The sequence below is a fragment of the Motacilla alba genome, chromosome 12, assembly GCF_015832195.1.
Source record: "Motacilla alba alba isolate MOTALB_02 chromosome 12, Motacilla_alba_V1.0_pri, whole genome shotgun sequence".
NCBI classification, from domain to species: Eukaryota; Metazoa; Chordata; class Aves; order Passeriformes; family Motacillidae; genus Motacilla; species Motacilla alba.
This window is the reverse complement of record NC_052027.1, coordinates 1,433,583-1,448,000: the sequence shown is the minus strand read 5'-3', so window position 1 is coordinate 1,448,000 and position 14,418 is coordinate 1,433,583. Positions and strand designations below refer to the sequence as shown.

Genomic DNA, 14,418 nt, shown 5'->3' with positions numbered 1-14,418 from the left:
GCTTTTTGCCACTCTTTCTGGATTCAAATGACAGTTTGGCCTCGTGTGCCATCTAAGAGCTTTATAAAAGTAAAATGTTCACAGAAATGGAGATTTCCTGGAGGAGCTGTGGCTGCCCTATCCCTGGCAGTGTCCCAGGCCAGGTTGGGCAGGGCTTGGAGTAGCCTGGGACACTGGAAGGTGTCCTTGCCCATGGCCCCTGGATGGGCGTTAAGGTCCTTGCATCCCAAACCAGTCCATGGTTCTGTGACTTCCCAAAACTCTCTAACAGGCAATACAGATATCACTGTTATTCCTTGTACTTGCCTACGGCTCAGATTTGGCAACTTTCTTGAACTGGGCCACCACATTGCTCTGAACTCCATCCCAGCTTTGATGTGGGATTCTCTGGGCCCTTTGGAAATCCCAGCTAAGACCAGTACTTCCAGGATAAGACCACAGCACAGAATTTACAGTTCTGGAGCTGAATGTAGACCTGCTCTGAAAGGTGAAATAAATGAAATCCGTGTTAAGCTGCTGTTCCTTGGAAATGTATTTGCTGGTTTGAAAGGGGGGGCAAAACGGGCAGAAAACCAAGAAATAAAAGCACTTGGCAGTGGGAAGGGCTGACGAGGCTGCTGTGCAGATTGTCAGGTCGGACCGCACCATGGAGCAGATCGTGTTCCCCGTGCCCAGCATCTGCGAGTTCCTCACCAAGGAGTCCAAGCTGCGCATCTACTACACCACGGAGAGGGACGAGCAGGGCAGCAAGATCAACGACTTCTTCCTCAAGTCTGAGGACCTCTTCAATGAGATGAACTGGCAGAAGAAATTGCGAGGTGGGTCAGTGCTGCTCCACGCGGGGCGGAGGCTGAGGTCGGGGCTTTGGGATTTGAAGCCTTGGCTGAGCAGCAGGTGGTTCCCCAGCGTGGCAGCAGCCTGGTAATGGTCTGCCAGGGCTGCTCCTCGGCACGGTGCCAGGGTGCTGGGAGAAAGGCAGGGAATGCTGGAGCAACAGGAACCCTCCGGAGGGCAGCCAGGGCAGAGCGGGAAGGAGCAGCACAGGTCGTTCCTTTGGAGATCCAGCAGGAAGGAGCAAATGCGTGCAGGAGCAGCTGAAATGAGGAGGAGACAAGGAGGACCCAGCTGAAGGGAGCAGTGGCCTGTGCTGGATGCAGGGGGAGCAGGGCTGGGGAATGCAGCAAGGTTGGACTTGGTGATTGTAAAAGTCTTTTCCAACCGTAAAGATTCCGTGGATTTAGGCCATCTCTAGGGATGGAGATGTTTAAGAACGAGTTAAAGATGGATTTCTGAGTAATTGTACAGTAGAATTCATCCTTTTTTGGCAAGGAGACCGGCTGACAGGTTGATAAGTCCCTTCCATCCCTGTGATGCCAAAATGTCTGAACACAGGTGTTTTCAAGCATTTTCCCTCTGATGTTCCCACTGGCAGCTGGGAAATCCCTCAGAATTATCTTTTAATTCACAGAGTGCCACCATGTCCCCCAGTAAACCTTTCAGTTCATTTGCTTAGTGTTTTTGTTCCTGTTGAGCTGAAGGGCGGATGCTGCAGCTGAGGCTCAGTGGGCAGTGCTGAGCACTCAGCAGCAGTGACCCTGTGAAATGTGAGATAAGGCAGCTCCTTCCTGCTGGACCAGCCCCTGCCATCTGATAGCTCTGCTGCTCCCCTCCCCTGCACCAGCTCCACTCCAGCTCTTAGTGCAGGACTGCTCTGGAACCCCCTCATGGGGCAGATGTGGGACTGCTTCCAAAAATCTGAGAGCTCTGCAAGAAATCTGGGAGTGTGACATCCTGAACAAATTGCAACTTCAGCAGCATCCATATATTCTGTTAGATTTTGTTGTTTGAGTCACTTTGTCTTCGAGGCTGTCTCCAAGCAAGCTGTGAAAGCATCCATCATTAACAACACACCACAAATTAGCCAAGATCCACCTGCAGAACTGGAGAATATCTCTTTGTTTTTTTTCCTTTAAAAAGCTGGGGGTCATTTATTCTGTCTCTAATATCCAGGTCTTGTCTGGCCTCTGATGTTTTGCATTTGTACAGTTGTTTCTCCCATTTTCAGTTTGTGTCAGAGCTTTGACCTCTGGCAGTGCTGTGTGTGCTCACATGATGCCAGTTTGAGTTTATTCAACCCTCAAAAAGATTTCTAAAATAAAGATCCATGTACTTCTCCCTTCAGCTGATGGTGCTGGCCCATAATCTGTGCACCAGAAGTCTCTTAATTGCTAATTAAGAATGGAAATGAGCTGCCGAAGCCAGGCAGAAGCACTTCACAGACAGAGAGTCAGTGTCCATCACCAAGGGAAGGTTTGAGGTTAAACCTGGACCTTTATACTCACCCTCATATAATTCCATATAAGTTAAACCTGGTTGCACATTCTTCCAGTTAAAAGGAAACTGAGAACATTGGGATATTGTGGAATTCTTTACCCCTTTGTTAGCTGGGGAGGGGATTTTCTGGAGAGAGGTGGTGGCTACTGCAAGGCTCAGAACTCCTGCATGTTATGAATTCTCCTTCAGCCCAAAGTCTGCATTTTCAGCTTGTTCCTAAATTTTACTGAGAGCTTTTTCTTTGCTCTCTGGTACCTAAACCAGCTGCCTCCTTCCACCAGGGCAAAACAGTCCTTTCCTTTGGAGAGCATTTTTAATGTGTTTTTTTCACTCCTCTGGATTTCAGGAGGACACAGTTTGCTGTGCAGTAAGCCTGCAGGAGCAAAAATCAGGGGCATTTTGCCTGGATGCAGAGGGAATTACTGCAAGGCAGCTTTTGTTGGGTTCACAACCACTTCAGCAAAGGAATCTTTCTGCTTTCTGCCTCTTGGTTCTGGCTGCAGGGATTATTAAAATTAGCAATCATTTGGAGAGGTATTTCTGGGTAACATTAAGGATTTAAATGTGCTGTTGGTTGTACATTGAGCTCTGTGCAGATGTGCTGAGTCCTTCGCCCCCAGGGCAGAGGGAAGGCCAGGGAGCTTCACCCCCTGCTTATTCTGGGGCTGTTTTGGGCTGTTCTCAGCAGAAAATGAATTTGCAGGTGGCACTGCCTGGTGCAGGGGAGCTGCTGGCAGCAGCAGAGCACAGAGGGATGGGGCTGCAGCTCTTTCTCCCTCTTCAAATAGTTCTCGGTGTGACTCTGAGTACAAAGTATATTATTAGGGGAAGCCTCAAGTGCTTGATCTCTGCAGTTCCTCAACTTATTCTCTTGCTGCTGCTAAACCATGTTGGAAACAGGGATCCTTTGCCTTAAAACACCATCTAGGAAACTTGAAGGGCCCCCAGGATGAAGGATAATTTAAAAACTTCATAATAAGCAATGAATATTATTAATTTTGATGCTGTGGTTTGTGGCAAACTGAAAACAAACTCATTTTGGTGGTGATATTTTTTTTTTATATAGAGACCTGTTATTTTTACTAAACCCTCCATTAAAAAGAAATCATTTTCTCTCTTTCAGCTCAGCCTTTCCTGTACTGGTGTGCTCGGAACATGTCCTTCTGGAGCAGCATTTCCTTTAACCTGGCTGTCCTCATGAACCTGCTCGTGGCATTTTTCTACCCATTCAAGGGAATTCGAGGAGGTACTGATATTTAACCTAAAAAACCACGTGAACAAATAAGGTGTAGTGAGCCAAATTCTGCTCTCCCCACTCGTGTCTGTGCACTGCTCTTTACATCAGTGGGGGTAGGAGAACAGAATTTGGCTTTTTACATTGCCTTGTTTTAAATTGGACTGTTCTCTTACTCTTTCTTGAGGCATTTTTAAGGAAGATGTTGAGCCATGCTTTTTCCTAGGGGAAAAGAATTACCTGAGACAAACATCCACCTTTAATTGCTTGACTGTCCTACTTCAGTTTAAAGTCCTGTAATTAAGGATTGAGCTAAAAATAGGCAAAATGTTGAATGTGTTGTTTTCCTTGAGCTTGCAGTTTATTACTGGCATTTTCCACACACTTTTCCTGGTGCTCCAGGAGGCCTGTGAGTGCTGGGGGTGGGTGACATTATCCTGCCTTGCCAGGGGGAGCAGTGACCAGCAGGAATCCGTGGAGGATGAGGGAGAGGAGCCCATTCTGCCTGCCCCAGGGGGGTGTGGGGAGCAGAGCATTCCCATGGGGAGCAGGGTGCCACATTTCTGCCACCAATTCTGGGCTGGCACCATGGCAGTGCACAGTGACAGGTCCCTGGTGGCTCTCTGAGCAGGGTGCCACGTTCCTGCCACCAGTTCTGGGCTGGCACCATGGGAGTGCACAGTGACAGGTCCCTGGTGGCTCTCTGAGCAGGGTGCCACATTCCTGCCACCAATTCTGGGCTGGCACCATGGCAGTGCACAGTGACAGGTCCCTGGTGGCTCTCAGAGCCAGCTCAGTGAGCATGGAGCAGATCCAGCCTCTCCCCAGAGCTGCTCCCTGGCAGGGCAGGGCTGGGGTCCTGCCAGCAGCACTGGGAATGTGCAGGGATGTTCTCAGCAGTGTCACTGGGAATGTGCAGGGATGTTCTCAGCAGTGTCACTGGGGAATGTGCAGGGATGTTCTCAGCACTGTCACTGGGAATGTGCAGGGATGTTCTCAGCTCTGTCACTGGGGAATGTGCAGGGATGTTCTCAGCAGTGTCACTGGGAATGTGCAGGGATGTTCTCAGCAGTGTCACTGGGAATGTGCAGGGATGTTCTCAGCACTGTCACTGGGAATGTGCAGGGATGTTCTCAGCACTGTCACTGTGAATGTGCAGGGATGTTCTCAGCACTGTCACTGGGAATGTGCAGGGATGTTCTCAGCACTGTCACTGGGAATGTGCAGGGATGTTCTCAGCACTGTCACTGGGAATGTGCAGGGATGTTCTCAGCACTGTCACTGGGAATGTGCAGGGATGTTCTCAGCACTGTCACTGGGAATGTGCAGGGATGTTCTCAGCAGTGTCACGGGGAATGTGCAGGGATGTTCTCAGCTCTGTCACTGGGGAATGTGCAGGGATGTTCTCAGCACTGTCACTGGGAATGTGCAGGGATGTTCTCAGCAGTGTCACGGGGAATGTGCAGGGATGTTCTCAGCTCTGTCACTGGGAATCTGCAGGGATGTTCTCAGCAGTGTCACTGGGAATGTGCAGGGATGTTCTCAGCACTGTCACTGGGGAATCTGCAGGGATGTTCTCAGCAGTGTTACTGGGAATGTGCAGGGATGTTCTCAGCACTGTCACTGGGAATGTGCAGGGATCTTCTCAGCAGTGTCACTGGGAATGTGCAGGGATGTTCTCAGCAGTGTCACTGGGAATGTGCAGGGATCTTCTCGGCACTGTCACATGCATCACTTGCAGAGTGATGGGAATATCTAGGTAGCAGCTTTTTCCATGTGTGTCGGGGTTTGCATCCCGAACATGCCTGTCAGGGGGATATTTTACACCAAATTCCAGAGTTCCTGGGGTGGGGGAAGAGAACAGTTTTACCTTCTGCCATCAGGACCACCAGGCTGTGGCTGCAGCTGCTGCTCCTCAGTGTCACACCCGGAGTGGGGACAACCCAGGTCCTGGCTGGAAGGCTCTAACAAGCCCAAAGAGCAAATGAGTTTCTGTGTCTGAGTTGCAAAGATCCCAGGTTAAAAGCTCTGAATTTATGGCTGCCAGGAAAGCTGCTGGTTAAATGAGTTCCCTGAGATTACAAACTGCAAGACTGTGGGGGGGATCCTTTGGCATTTTGAAGGTGCCCTGCCCTGCATATTTGAAATTCTTTATTTATCAGGTAACGTTTTGATAAAACCTCTTCCTCTCCTAGTTAGAATCCAGAAAGTAAAATAAATAAATACATGTGTATCTTATATATAGCTTTAAAAAAAAATGACTCTTCCAAACAGACTGTTTGGGGGAAGTTGTCAGTGTCTTGAATTGCTCAGACACGGTGAACTGAGCAGCTGATGAGCATCTGACAGTAGCAGAAGCTGCAAAACTTCTGACTTGAGGAGCAGAAACAAAACTGGATGCCTGGAATTGGGTACTGGAATGGTGAGAATTCCAGAGACAGGCAGAACTCCCTGCTGGTTGCCTGTTCCTCCTGCCTGGGGCTGTGTTAGGGAGTCCCTGTGCCCCAGCAAGGTTTGGGGTCAGGGTGGGTGCTGCAGTGACCACCCTTAGCTCCCTGTGCCAGGACAAGGATGCTGCTCCCAGCCTCTGTCCCTGGGAAGGAGAGGGGAGCCCTGAGGAGGCACAGCTGGGTCCCAAGGTCCTGGCACTGCCCTCCTCGTGCTGCTGGGCAGCCTGGGGTTCTGGGCTGGGCCCAGGTGGGGGTTCCAGGGAGCACCTGAGAGCCACCCTCACTCCAGGTGTTTCTTCAAGCCTGCTGGGAGCTGCTGCAACTCCTGAAAGCAAATATATTCCCAATAAATCTGATTTAGATTTTAGCTAAGTCGTTCCTAAATAAGCTGCTGCCCATTTCCTCTGTCCCTCCCCATGCTGTTGCTTGTTGCCACCCAGTGAGTCCATTCCCAGCTCTGCACCTCGTGCTGTGTGACAGCTCCAGGAGCCCAAACTCCCCCCAGGCAGCCAAAACAGCTGTTCAACTTTACGCTTATTAACTTTTAATTTCCATCCATCCTCTGCTGTCTTTATTAATCTGCAGTGATTTGGAACAAGATTAAATGGCTGCTCGTGGTAGTCAGATGAGAGTAATATTTCCTAAGCTGCCTGCATTTGGGAGCAGGGGGAAAAAGCCCTGGGTGAGGATGTTGCCAGTCAGACCCAAGTTCTGTGAGGGTGTGCTTGCAGAAGGGCTGCAGAGTGCTGTGAAATTTGGGCGATCTTGCTTTTTTGGCTGTTGAGGAACCAGTCGCTTGAAGGCAAAAATTTTTATGTCAGCTTTGAGGAAGAGGTGTCTGACATTCTGCATAAACCTGGGGTAGATGGTGTTTTGGGCTGGATTTTTTTCTGGCTCTTGCAGGGAAGTGTATTTTTAGCTGCACGGGCTCGCTGTTGTGTAAGCAGCCAGTCTCAGGGGACAGTCTGAACAGACCCAGAAATAGCAAGAGATGCCAAAAATGGGTGTGAGGGTCTGACCAAAGCGCATCAGGGGGAGCGTCAGGGAGTGTCCTCACCTGCCCAGGCACTGCCTAAAGGGGCTGCAAAGGGCCCTCAGCACTCAGGTGTGAGCACCACAATGCAGATCCTATAGCACTCATCAATAAGGGTTTAGTAACGAGTTTGCAGTTAAAGCCTGCTGCAGGCTCTGGGCTCGGGTGCTGCTGTGCCGCCAGGGATGGCAGAGCACGGTGGGTGATGCCCCACCCAAGGCAGTGCTCTGGTGGGGTTGGCTGTGCAGGAATGGCTCTGTTTTGCCTCTGCCCAGGCACGCTGGAGCCCCACTTGTCCGGCTTGCTGTGGACAGCCATGCTCATCTCCCTGGCCATCGTCATCGCCCTGCCCAAGCCCCACGGCATCCGCGCCCTGATCGCCTCCACCATCCTGCGCCTCATCTTCTCCGTGGGCCTGCAGCCCACCCTCTTCCTGCTGGGAGCCTTCAATGTAAGAGCCCGGCGGGCTTCTCTGACCTCCTCCTGCCCCTGATGGAAGGGTTCCTTCGCTGTGTGTGAAGATGTGCAGCAGAAATAGCCGGGGACACGGCGGTGGGGCTGGAGGGAGGAGCAATTCCCTCCTTGGGCTGCTCCTCACACGAGGGCTCTGAGTTGTTCATTTAATCCTGGTTCCCCAGGCTGCAGACAGAGCTCTGAGGTTTTGCTCAGTGTAGGAACAGCTCCAGGTTCAGACAGGCATGGGGAGGAATCTGTGACCTAAAGCATGAGGTTATTCACCCGAAGTGTCTCAGTATTTATGGGGTTGTGGGAGGCTCACGAAATGATGCATTGTGAGTCTGATGGGGGGAGCTGGGAATGGGCTCAGCCTGGAGAAAAGGAGCTCAGAGGGGACCTTGTGGCTCTGCACAGCTCCTGACAGGAGAGGACAGCCAGAGGGGTCGGGCTGTGCTCCAGGGAACAGGGACAGGAGGAGAGGGAACAGCTCAGGCTGGGCCAGGGCAGACTCAGGGTGGGCACAGCAGGAATTAGTTCATGGAAAGGTGGTCAGGCCTTGGCAGGGATTGCCCAGCAAAGTGCCAGGTTACCTCCAGCTTTAAAAAACAGTCTGTTTTCCCTGATATTGTACCTAATTATGGTTAATCTTTCCTTAGGTTTGCAATAAAATCATTTTCCTGATGAGTTTTGTGGGTAACTGCGGAACCTTCACGCGAGGGTACAAGGCCATGATCATGGATGTGGAGTTCCTCTATCACCTGCTCTACCTGCTGATCTGTGCCCTGGGGCTCTTCGTGCACGAGTTCTTCTACAGCCTCTTGGTGGGTGTTTGCTTGGCCCTCAGAACCTCTTCTGCCCTGTTTGTGAAGTCCCATCTTGGGCATATCCAGGAAAATTTCTGCTTTTCTGCTGGGAAACTGTTGAGCAGAGACTGGGAAGAGCCACAGATGAGGTTTTCTTTAGGAGAAGTTACTCTGGGAGACAGCAGGACTCCTGCCACATCCCCTGTGCTGATGTGTGACTTCTTGCTCAGACAGATAGGGAGAGGACATGGGGGGATGGATTTAAACCAAAAGAGGAGAGGCTTAGATGAGATGTGAGGGAGAAATTCTTCCCTGGGAGGTGGGCAAGCCCCTGGATCCCTGGCAGTGCCCAAGGCCAGGCTGGACACTGGGGCTGGGAGCAGCCTGGGACAGGGGAAGGTGTCCCTGCCAGGGGGTGGGATGAGATGGGCTGTGATGCTTTGCTGTGTTGTTATCAATAACTGTAGCACAGTGGCTGTGCTTCCTGAGCAGCTGGATGCCTTTGGAGTGTCTCCATGGCTGCATCCAGGCTCCAGCCCTCAGGGATGGACACGGATCCGGGCACACGTGTTCCCTGTCTGGGGTGGGATTCACCTTGCACAGCACAGTGCTTCTAGAGCCACACTGCAGGAGGGGATCTAGTGCTGGTGGTGAAGATGTGTCACTGTTGAAGCAAAGCTGAATCCCGTTCAGAACAGGCTGTTTTTGTGGCTCTGGTTGGTGTTTGCCACATCCTCTGGTACCTGAGCTGGTGATTTGCTGTGTTCATGGAGGTCCAGTTTAACAAATACCTGTGATCCACCAGGATCACAGCCACAACCTGCCTGGGCTCTGCTGTGGGTTGTCCCAGACCCAGTGAAAAACAAAGGAAACATCAGCAGAGAAATCTAAACACAGGATTTGGGGAAAAAAATATTGCTTCTTTACTGAAATGCTCGATAAATTAAGATTTAAAGAAAATAGCAAATTGCAAATTGAAGTGAGCTGTTGGGAGGCTGTGAGGGGGTAGATAATACTGTAAAAACCAGCCAGCAGCCTGTGCTGGCAGCTTGGTGTGTGTCTAGCACCGAGGCAGGAACACCTGGGCTGCCGGCCAGGCTGCTGCAGGAGAGGACGCAGCTGCCTCAGTTCCTCCTGCTCCCTGTCCAGTGGCCCAGGACACGATGGCAGCAGTGGCTCTGGTGCTCCATGTGCTGTTGTTGGCTGTCCCCAGCTCTTTGACCTGGTGTACCGGGAGGAGACGCTGCTCAACGTCATCAAGAGCGTCACACGCAACGGGCGCTCCATCATCCTGACGGCCGTGCTGGCCCTCATCCTGGTCTACCTGTTCTCCATCGTGGGCTACCTCTTCTTCAAGGATGACTTCATCCTGGAAGTGGACAAGCTCCCCAACGAGACCCTGCTGCCAGGTCGGTACCAGCTCGTTCCCCTGCCTTGTGTTGGAGGATTAACGGGTTCGTGTTCCTCAGGGCATGGACAGGACAGGGGGAATGAGCTCCAGCGTGCCAGGGGTGCCCAGGTGGGACAGCAGCAGGAATTTCCCCATGGAAAGGGTGCTCAGGCCTTGGGGGGCTGCTCAGGGAGGTTTGGAGTGCCCATCCCTGGAGGTGCCCAAGGGCATGGCACTCAGTGCTCTGGGCTGGGGACGAGGTGAGGCATCAGCCACTAAATGAAGGATCTTGGAGGTCTCTTCCAACCTCAGTGTATCTGGGGTTCTGTGAAATAAAAAAGGTTTTGTGGTTGAATTTAAAACCGTGGAATGTGTAAATCAGGAAGTAACTGTGCCCTTCCAAACTCCAGGGTAAGATACTGCTCTGAATGCCTTGTAATTGCACACTGAGTGTGATGGGGAGCCCTAACACCTGAGGAGTCACCTTGCAAGGTTTGAAGCATCCTTTGATGCAGCATTTTGTGGTTTCAGATCGCACAGAGCCCGGTGAGACCATGACTGGCGAGTTCCTCTACTCAGATGTGTGCAAGGCAGGCAGCAGTGAGAACTGCTCCTCCATCATCCCCTCCGACCGTGAGTACCTCTCTGGATTGCTAACTCACACCCTGAGCTTGCACTCTTTCTTTAGTTAATCACCTTCAATTAAAATAACTTCTTTAGAAAATCCCATGCAATAAATTTGAGAACAAAGCTATCACGAGATTAACTTGAAATAGGATTCATTTAGGCCAGCAGCATAAATAACATCTGTTACATGAAGTGACTAAAGCAGAGAAACTTACAGCTAAACCAGACTTCATAAAACACTGCCATACTCCTTAATTTCCTGCATCAATTGCAGAAGGAGGAGATGCAGTTTGCCTCTTTGCAAAGTTTATTATTTTAAAACATGAGGCTATTAAATGTGATCTCAGAGGATAATGCCCTGTGAAATATGGTTTATTGGCAGCATTGTTCTGTCTCAAACTAAGGAAACTCTTTTAATATCATGGCAGGAAGTGCTCCGTGGATTAAGCAGACAAGGATAGGTTTGGGGGTTTGGAGATCAGGAAAGTGAGAAATTACCTGGGTATTGAAATATTTCAGTTTTATTTCTAGAAAATGTAATTTCCATGTGGGAGATTTACGGTGCTGGCTGGGAGGGGCAGACAGAACATCCCAGTTTCTCTGGGAAGGGCAGCTCTTGCATGGCCATCAAGGGTCAGTGATGGCCACCAGCCCCTGCTCACAGGAGGAGAGGCTCTGCTTGGCTCAGGGGTCCTCTCTGAGACACTGAAATCCAGCCTTGCTGCAGGAAAAGCTGCTTCTTTCAGCTCCTCCTCTCTGGCTGCAGGAAGGAAAACTCAGGGATGTTTTTGTATCACGAATAATCAGCACAGTGCCAGGGTCTTGCGTGGTCAGGGATGCTCATGGTGCCCCGTATTTGGCCACTGCTCTCAGGTTTTGGTTACTCCAGGGCTGCACAGGGACTGGGGCCTCTGCAGGGCTGGCTCTGGGGATGTGGGAGCTGCTCAGGAGCACTTTTGTGAGGAGATGAAAGTGGTGAGATGTTTAATGGGTACAGGGGGGTGTGTGAGGCTAGGGAGTGCATTTTAGCAGCTCTGCAAGTGAAGCAGTGAAGTTGGAGCCTCGAGCTGAGCGCAGAGAAGGTCAGAAGAGGTGTGTTGCTTTTCTAGCAGAATGCTGTTTCCACAAGCAGTGATCTTTTAGCCATTTGAGAGCTCCGAGTGGAAGTTGCCATTTTGAGTGCAGCCCAAAGGCTGTGCAATCTGTCAGGCACCAGGGGAGAGTGGAAGAGGCAACACTCTGTCCTCTGAGCTGTCAAAAAGCTCGGGTTCTGTATAAACAGGCATCTGCTGAGCTGAGCTGTGCATGAGAGCAGGGATGGAGAGAGATTTCACCCCGTCACAGGCAGCAGTTCAGGCACAAAAGAAAACTGGTGGTGGGGAGAGGAGGGCAGGGAGGAGATGTGCTCCCAGGGGGGCTCTGGAGAGGGTCCAGGGGAGGCCATGGGATGAGGAGGGGTCTGGAGCATCTCCCTTAGGGGCAGAGACTCTTTAGGGCCTGTTTAGTCCAAGGAAGACTGAGAGGGGATCCCATCAATCCATGCAATATCCCCAGGGGGTGTCAGTGAATGCTTTCAGACCCTTCCCAGTGGTTCCCAGTGGCAGGACAAGGAGCAGTGGCCATAAGCTAAGACAGGTTCTGCCTCAGCTTGAGGAAGAGCTGCTCCCCATGGAGGGGGCAGAGCCCTGCAGCAGCTGCCCAGGGAATCGTGGAGTTTCCCTCTCTGGAGACATCCCAAACCCACCTGGATGTGTCCTGTGTCACTGCCCCAGGTGACCCTGCTGGGCAGGGGGTGGATGGATGGTCTGCAGAGGTCCCCCCAAGCCACACTGTTCTGGGATTGTCTGGGGAATGAACCCACGGGGATTTGCAGCACAGGCTGGCAGTCTGAGGGGGGAGAGAGCATAGCCAGCAAAGAATGGAGAGGAGGATTTAGAGCTAATCTTGGCTGTGAAACGTGTCTTTGCTTGCTGTGTTCCCAGAGCTGATCACTGAGGAGATGGAGGAAGAGAACAAGGAGCATACGTGCGAGACGCTGCTGATGTGCATTGTTACTGTTCTGAGTCACGGGCTCAGGAGCGGGGGTGGAGTAGGTGATGTGCTCAGGAAACCTTCCAAAGAGGTAAATTACCATGGCTGGGGGTGGAGGAGCGCTGCTGAGCAGGGCTGGCAGCTGCTGTGCCGGGAGAGCAGTGTGCACTGCTCCAAGCGCACGCAGGGACACGCTGCTCCTGGGGTGACATCCCTGGGGGTCACACTGAGCACCAGCCACTCCTCCCAGCCCTTCATCCCTTCTGGGGTGTCCAGAGGGGGGGAACCCCCAGTCTGAGCTGGCAGCTGAGGAGATGAGCACAGAGCAGTGAGGGAGGAGCTGGGGTGGCTCAGGAAATGCTGTGGTGGCTGCTGGATGCCCGTGGCACCAGCTTTGGTGGGAGCATCCCTAGGGAGAGGCAGAGTGTCAGATGGGAGGGATGGGAGGACAGGGACCAGGCTGGGCTGGTGGGAGCGTGGGGGAGGAAGGATGATGAGGTTTGGAGCTGTCATCAGAGTGAGGACCAGGCTGAGCAGCAGGAATTTTCCATAACACCCCTCTGGCTCCCCCTCTCACTGCTGGTTAAGCTTTTGTGCCCATAATTTAGGAAGAAATTGTTCCCTGGGAGGGTGGGCAGCCCTGGCACAGGTGCCCAGAGCAGCTGGGGCTGCCCCTGGATCCCTGGCAGTGCCCAAGGCCAGCCTGGACACTGGGGCTGGAGCACCTGGGACAGTGGGAGGTGTCCCTGCCATGGCAGGGCTGGGATGGATGGGATTTAAGGTCCCTTCCCACCCATTCTACCATTCTGTGATGGTTCTGTGATCTGAGGCTCAGGCTGTCACTCCCAAAGCCACAGTGGGGGCAGTGCTTTTTGTTTTACTTGACATTTCTGAGTTTTTTTCTAAAACTTAGCCTTCAAAGTTACTTAATTCTTAAGAAGTTTGGCGCTTGACTGGCAGGATGATTGTGAAAATGGGGGTTGGATATTTTGGATATTCAGGCCTGCAATAAATGTGGAATGTGTTCTGAAAAGTCCAGCTTACATGGCTGTTAAATGCAATCAATGGTATTAAATTGCAATAAAAAACTTTATGGTCCACACTGATGCTCTGTTGATACACTGCAGATTAATCCAGGGATATAATTTGGAAGGGCTTCAGGGAGGGGTGAGAACAAATTTCAGTGAGTGAGAGAAGAGTTTTTTCTCTTGTGAAAGTGAGAGAAGTCCAAAATCTTGGACACAGGCAGAGTAGCTCTGCAGAGATCCCACCCTGGCAGCTGACTCATTTGGCTTTTCTTTCAGTGATTTTTGCATTTTAGTTTCACTCAATGTTTTGTGAGTTCCCTTTGGAGAGCATCAGCAGGGCAGAATCTCAGGCAAAGGGGCAGGGTGCTATTAAGGGTGAGATGTAATTGGGCTGTTAATAATTCCAAAATGTATCTTGCAGGAACCTCTCTTTGCTGCTAGAGTGATCTATGATCTGTTGTTCTTCTTCATGGTCATCATCATAGTCCTCAACCTGATTTTTGGGGTGATCATTGACACTTTTGCTGATTTAAGGAGTGAAAAACAGAAGAAAGAAGAAATTTTAAAAACAACTTGCTTTATTTGTGGTAAGCTGGAGACACACTTAACAAGAAGGGGTTACTCTGGGTGAGCCAGGGATAGCTGCAGGCTCAGAGGAAAAAGCCTTGAATTGCTGGCTGTTCCTCCTTGCATTCCTCAGCCAGTTCATGTTCCTGGGTACCACGTGCACTGCAGCTTGGCAGCAGGAGCAGATGGGCAATGCTCAGGATACCGTTTTTCCTCAAGACTTCAGTTCTTGCTTCCCCTCTGCCTCGAAGAACAGTTTCCTGTGGGAACAGGAGGAATTCTTATGAGCAGTCATTTTTTCCAAGCGTGCCTGTGGAAGCTTCTCCCACCAGGAGGTTGGGAGTGGAGGTGCTGTGGTTGACTGACATGGTCCTGCCATGTTGCATAACACACAGCCTGACGGAATAACCTTTGGAAATTCGCTGCAAAGCAAACGTTGCTTTTGCTATCAGTTTGCCCAAAAAT

At 51.2% G+C, this 14,418-nt stretch overlaps 1 protein-coding gene across 12 annotated transcripts in view; it reads left to right on the top strand.

The window, feature by feature from the left end:
* The window catches only part of ITPR1 (inositol 1,4,5-trisphosphate receptor type 1), a 162,604-nt gene that overhangs the window by 130,683 nt on the left and 17,503 nt on the right, over positions 1-14,418 (top strand). For all 12 annotated transcript variants that reach the window (XM_038149707.1, XM_038149706.1, XM_038149703.1 and 9 more), the window contains 8 exons: positions 626-818; positions 3,458-3,580; positions 7,327-7,502; positions 8,164-8,328; positions 9,524-9,719; positions 10,232-10,333; positions 12,310-12,449; positions 13,808-13,973. In XM_038149707.1, the coding sequence (XP_038005635.1) occupies positions 626-818; positions 3,458-3,580; positions 7,327-7,502; positions 8,164-8,328; positions 9,524-9,719; positions 10,232-10,333; positions 12,310-12,449; positions 13,808-13,973 (1,261 nt within the window). The remainder of the gene's footprint in view (positions 1-625; positions 819-3,457; positions 3,581-7,326; positions 7,503-8,163; positions 8,329-9,523; positions 9,720-10,231; positions 10,334-12,309; positions 12,450-13,807; positions 13,974-14,418) is intronic.